This window comes from Haliotis rubra, unplaced genomic scaffold (assembly GCF_003918875.1).
Source record: "Haliotis rubra isolate DU_JTF1 unplaced genomic scaffold, ASM391887v1 Scf412, whole genome shotgun sequence".
Classification (NCBI taxonomy): domain Eukaryota; kingdom Metazoa; phylum Mollusca; class Gastropoda; order Lepetellida; family Haliotidae; genus Haliotis; species Haliotis rubra.
In genome coordinates, this window is record NW_025767094.1 from 591,348 (window position 1) to 597,435 (window position 6,088).

At 38.9% G+C, this 6,088-nt stretch overlaps 1 protein-coding gene across 1 annotated transcript; it reads left to right on the forward strand.

The window, feature by feature from the left end:
• The first annotated feature begins 130 nt into the window (after positions 1 to 130).
• Positions 131 to 5,557, forward strand: LOC124288140 (aplysianin-A-like). Its single transcript, XM_046724709.1, has 4 exons — positions 131 to 199; positions 4,202 to 4,429; positions 4,628 to 4,742; positions 4,827 to 5,557. Exons 1-4 carry the CDS (start codon positions 132 to 134, stop codon positions 5,511 to 5,513), a joined length of 1,098 nt encoding a protein of 365 aa, XP_046580665.1. The 5' UTR covers position 131; the 3' UTR covers positions 5,514 to 5,557.
• The last annotated feature ends 531 nt before the right edge of the window (positions 5,558 to 6,088 follow it).

A 6,088-nucleotide genomic window follows, 5' to 3' on the forward strand; every position in this document is an offset into this window, starting at 1 on the left:
AACGGAGGATAACTAACATTTTCTGTTAGTTGAAGAGAATATCGCTAGTGTCCATTGATATCATGTTATTATGCCTCTGTCGTTACAGGAACATCTTTAACAAGAACCTCATCTTTCTGGACAACTCAACCATGTACCCCAGTCGAGATGATGTGTTGAAGATGAGAACCGTGGATGGAACTCTGCTGTACAAAATGTCGTAAGTTTATCAAATATTCTACAGACTACGACCTTTGTCGGTACATAATCGGAAGCATGTGGCGTGCAAGGACTTCGTTGATTTACCGATTCGCTGTCAAATTCCCATGAACCACCACTAAAGTAGATCTTTGTGTGCTGGATATCGCACCCCTCACCATGACACTGGCCCCACCGAATCTGTCGACCTGTCGAATGTAATTAGGGGGGAAATGTTCAAAAAATGTTTCGGTAAACACGCTGTGTTCCATCTCGCCGGTGACGAAGAAATCGAGATCACTGAACCAGACTCCGCTCCAGTTTCTAAGGTTCCAGTTCCGGACTCTAAGACACCACAGCAAGAGATTGCGCAGATGGAAGTCTCTCAAAACAGGGGCGAGAACTGGCCTTCTAGGTCGAATCCCCAATTTACACAATCGATTCCTCTACAGTTTGGTCGGAAATTCTTCTCAAACCAGGAATGCGTTATGCAGTCTCCACGGCTGTGGCAAGACTATGAGCATCCCGGATGTAGTGATGATGGGCGTAGGTGGTCATTTTTGGACGGCCGCTTCCCGGGCGATCTTTGGCGGAATTGGTTTAGAGGAAACGATCCCAAAGGCGAGATAGGGCGCTCTGATGCACGTTGAAATGTCGGGCAACTGCAGACTGCCACTCCTCAGCTTCAAGGCGGCCTTTATCGATGTTTCGATTGGCGGCACTCAGTCGTAGCATGATGATTTCCTCTTTTTCAGGCAAAAGCGAATGACAAAATTCACCAAAACTTTTCCCTTTTTAGAGTGACCGATACCGAATGCTTTTGCGTTTACTTGCACATGCATTTTGCTTTGCATGTTAAAATTGTCGCGAGGGTCAAGCAGCAACGGGCGTGCGCCCCCTACCCAAATCATCACGACAAACCACAATGCGATCCCATTCCAGGACACAAACTTGAGCGTAAAGCTCCATAGGATATATGTGGACACGTCGACGTACGTCACAAGGGGAAATGTTGAATCTGGACTCGTCTGCGAAAACAACAGTACCCCAACCACAAACGCAGTTGGCATGATTTCTCCCCACGTTTGTTGTTTTTGATGATGTTGCGTCAAGATAGGTCGCATGTTTGGACGTGGTCGTATCCTGTAATGACGTAAGCGGCTCCTGACTGTGTGCAGTCTGGAACCTGTGCCGGAGATATGCCAGCCTTATACTTCTGTCTCATGCCACGAAACGTAGTACGTACATTAGGGTTTTGAAAATAATCTGCACATTGGAGCTAAAGAAGATGTAGATATAATGAAAAATGCACCTTCTAAATCTAACTCAAGATGGGTGGCTATACTCTTTAACAACAATATTGATATTACTATACATAAAACTTTAGAAGATGAGAATGGAAATTATATAATTGCAAATGTAACCAAAGAAGGAAAAATGTTTACACTTGCAAACATATATGGACCAAATATTGATGATCCAAATTTTATGTAAAACTATTTGATAATATTTACAATTTTGATAATGAATTCTTGGCTATTTTGGAGATTGGAATTTGGTTATGAATCCTTCAATGGATCTTGAAAATTATACAAATATTAACAATCCCAAGGCCAGAAGCATAAACAGAATCTTATGGTATGAAGAAGGAGATAAAACAGAAAAATATTTCTGCCATTTAGAAAATAGAAATTACATCAGCAAATCAATAAACAAAATCATTACGGATAAGGGTGAAGAAATTACTGGCAGTGATTCAATCTTAAATGAACTTAAGGAATTTCATAAAAACTCTGTGCTTCAGATAAGAAATATGAAACAGATTCTCATTTTAAAAATGTGATAACTCCAACCTTGTGTGACCAACTGAGAGACAAATTTGAAAAGGAAATTGACATGAATGAAATATCACTGGCAGTAAAAAGCATGAAGAATAACAAAAGCCCTGGAATAGATGGATTTTCGATAGATCATTAAGTACTTTTGGAAAGATTTTACGGTTTGGCTTTCACGATTTATTAAAGATGTTTCTGTAAGAAATAAGATGTCTCTTAGCATGAAGAGAGGAGTTATCACCTGAATACCAAACGGTAATAAAAACAGAAACCAGTTAAAGAACTGGAAACCAATTACTTTATTAAATGCTCTGTATAAAATAATAAGCGCCTGTATCTCTAACCGATTGAAAATTACCTTAAATTCTCTAATACATGACAACCAGACTTGATTTATACCAGGCAGAACACTTAGTGAAAATACAAGATTACTGTATGATATTATGTTTGAAACTAAGAAACGAGACAAACCGGGTTTATGGATTTCAACTGATTTTGAAAAAGCTTCTAAAGATTTTATAAATTTCGCTTATTAAAATTTGGTTTAGGTCTAGATTAATAGATTACTGGCGACATGGAGAAAAAGAAAATTGACATTGCTTGGCAAAATTACTGTTATTAAAACATTGGTTCTTTCAAAATTGGTGCATATCTTTAATACTTTACCTAACCCACCAGATGAATTTATTACTTCCCTAGAGATAATATTTTTCATATTTATTTGGGATAATAAAATTGACAAAATCAGACGGAGTATTTTGAAAAAAGATTATAAAGAAGGGGGTTTGCTCATGATTGATATCAAAACCTTTGTTAAAGCCATGAAACTATCCATACTCAGGCTATATGTTAGAAAAGCAAGTGTAAGTGTAATCCATGAAATTTTCCATTAAAAGATATACTAAAGAATGTAGCAAATTTTCAGAATATTGTTGAAATTGAAAATTCTTTCTGGAGGGATGTCTTAAAGGCGTGGAAATCATATTGTACTAAAAACACCATTGAAGATGATGATAACATGAATGAAATCTAATCCCAACACATATGGCCCAATCATAACTTTAAAACCCTAACCACTGTATCAGACACTGGGTTAACAAAGGAATTTTAACTATTAAGGATTTGTATGATGAACAAGGTTTGGTCTCTTTTGAAGATTTGCGAAATACATAAGGGATAAGGGGTACACATTTTGATCTTAAATATATTTTATACATTTTACCTGAATCATGGAAAATGACCTTAAAAAGCTACAGATATATGTATACAAATGACGTTAATATAAACTCTTACAAAAGGATTACTTGACTTCAGCTAAAGGTTCGAGAAAATTCTATGATAAATTGCTATCTGATACTGTTTTACCACACATCTGCCATGAATGGGAAAATTTATTCAAAGATATGGATTTTGAATGCCCTTGATCTTTAATCTATGAAAACATATAACAGATGTTTAACTTTTAGATTTTAAATTTACATTTTTGCATGGAATTGTTTATACCGAAAAAGAACTTTTAAAGATGAAACTAGTTGACAATTTAATATGTACTTTATGTTATGAATCGGATGAAAACATGTGTCAAATATATTGGGAATGTGAGGAAACAAAAAATATTTGGAAAGAACTTCAAATTGGGATGAAGCAAAACATACAGGAATTGCAATTGACAAAATTTCACGTTTGGTGTGGTACTAACCCTCTACTTCATCATACAATACTTTCTGCTAAAAGACACATCTATATTTGCACCCTGAAAAAATAATTCCTAACTAAGAAAACTTAAAAACGATTTTAAAAGATATATTCATGGTTGAAAACTATATATTCAAAAGAAACAATGTTTTTGATAAATTCTCAGAAAATGGTTTCCTCTATTCCCATTATTTTGATCCAGAATGACCATTTTAACCGCTGAAATTCAATGTGCAATGTATACATATGTTTGATGTATCAGCAATGTATTTCACATATAACTACACATATCCTCGAAATTTGTATTGATGGGAACAATAAAAAGAATTTAAAGAAAAATATCTGCACAATGAACGACTCCAAAACGTACTCACACATTTGTGTTAAATGCACGTATTACTAAGTTTACAAGTCCCAATATCTATTTTGATTTCCCATGAGCATATTCTGGTATATACGTATATACACACTCAATGTTTTAACATTCACCCAAGGCTTGACAACGTTTATGGACGTTTCGCTAGTCGGGAGGCTTACAGATACATCTCTGAAACCAGTGGGTGGGCTGAAACTGTTGGCACACACGGAGCCCTCGACGGTCCAACAATCTCCTTGTCATACCCTGTAGCAACAGGGCCACCCGATGAAGTAGTGACAATAGATGGTGGAATGGGGAAGGTGCCACTGACTTTAATGGAGAACTTCCTGAATACAAGCACGAGGTAGGTTTGGCTTATTATTGCTTTCATGTTTGATGGGAGTTATGCTGTTGAACTCTCCATACATTTCATACACTAACATCAATTCACTTATCATTTGAGAGCACGGGTATCACATTCGTTTAGGCCCTGCATCTCACCGAAGACACCAAAAATTGTAGATTCATACCACCTCCATGTCACCTTCTCTTCGTTTCAAAGCCACAAGCTCCACCTGAACCACCAACTGCTGAAGATAGAGAAGAGGCAGTATGGAGGATACAACCTCAGATTCAGAAAGACTCAGACAACTGACGGAATTACAACTCCAATACAGGTTTGTTTTCTAATACATACCTGTTGTTATTTATGACATATTTCTGTATCACGAGAAGTTAACCATATTCATTGTTCATTCCAGCTGGGTAACAAGGAAGTGACCAGGTGCGCCAGGAAAGTAGTACTTGCTGTTCCTCAGAGATGTATACAAGAGATTGACTTTCCACAGTTCCAGAACAACCCAGAGATTGTAAAGAACATGGACTCACTCGTTGGGCACCCTGCTGGCAGAATATATCTTGCCTACAACACCAAATGGTGGAAGACCGGCAACCCTGACATCACTCATACCAGGAGTGATCTTCCCAACAGACAGACCTATGACTGGTCTACCGGCACAAACAACGTCTCCATCATCATGGCGTCCTACCACAACGGGGACTTGGCCCACTACTGGCGAGAGTTGAGTCAATTCGGGACGCCAATCCCTGGCAGTCTCCCCGGAGTGAATGCTGTAACAGACGTCGTCAAGAACAGAGCTGAGAAGTACTTAAGCGCCATCTACAACGTCAGCCAATCTGATATCCCCGAAGCTGTTGGAGGCGCAATGATGTTGTGGGACAAATATCCTTTCTACGCTGGATGGTCTGATTTCAAACCAGGCTTTGACGACAGAAAAGTTCGTGAGATGTTGTATAAACCATCCTCCTCCGATGATGTATACCTAGTCACTAATTCATGGGCATATGGTGGTCTTCGAGGATGGTCCGAGGGAACGCTTCTGGCTGCTGATGTTGTTATCAGCAGATATTTCCAGGACCGGAAATAACCACGTTTGCGTAGATTCTTTCTCTTCTGTCGTGACAAGAGGTCACTGTTGTATACTCAGAGGCAAATGTTATTGTGCCAGACAACACACACAATCAGTATTTTAAACTCTCACTGTTGCAAATGAAAGGTTGTCACCCGAAAGGTATGTGTTAAGGCACGGTAACGATAAACAGTCCATAACAACAGCTCACATGACATGTGCAAACGAGCGACAACACAGGAGGGTATTGACAAGCAAGTTCATGCGGTCAGTAGAGAGTGTGTCCACCTGGTGCATTGATGCAGGCCAGGCATCTTCGCCTCATTGATGCCATCTGTGAAGGTCCAGGGAGATACTTCCATATCCTAATCATGAAACTTCACTCCAGGGCCGTTCTGTTGTAAAAATGATAAAGCTGCCTTTGCCTCGTCTCGCTACCTCGTAGCAATCATGTTGCCCTCAAACACAATCACTGGCCTCCTTGTTGCAGCTGTTATCACACCCCAGATCATAACACCCCCACCACCCAAACGACCCTCATTCAGAACCAATTGTCTGGTTTTACGTTCAATATGATGTTTCAATTGGCGTAG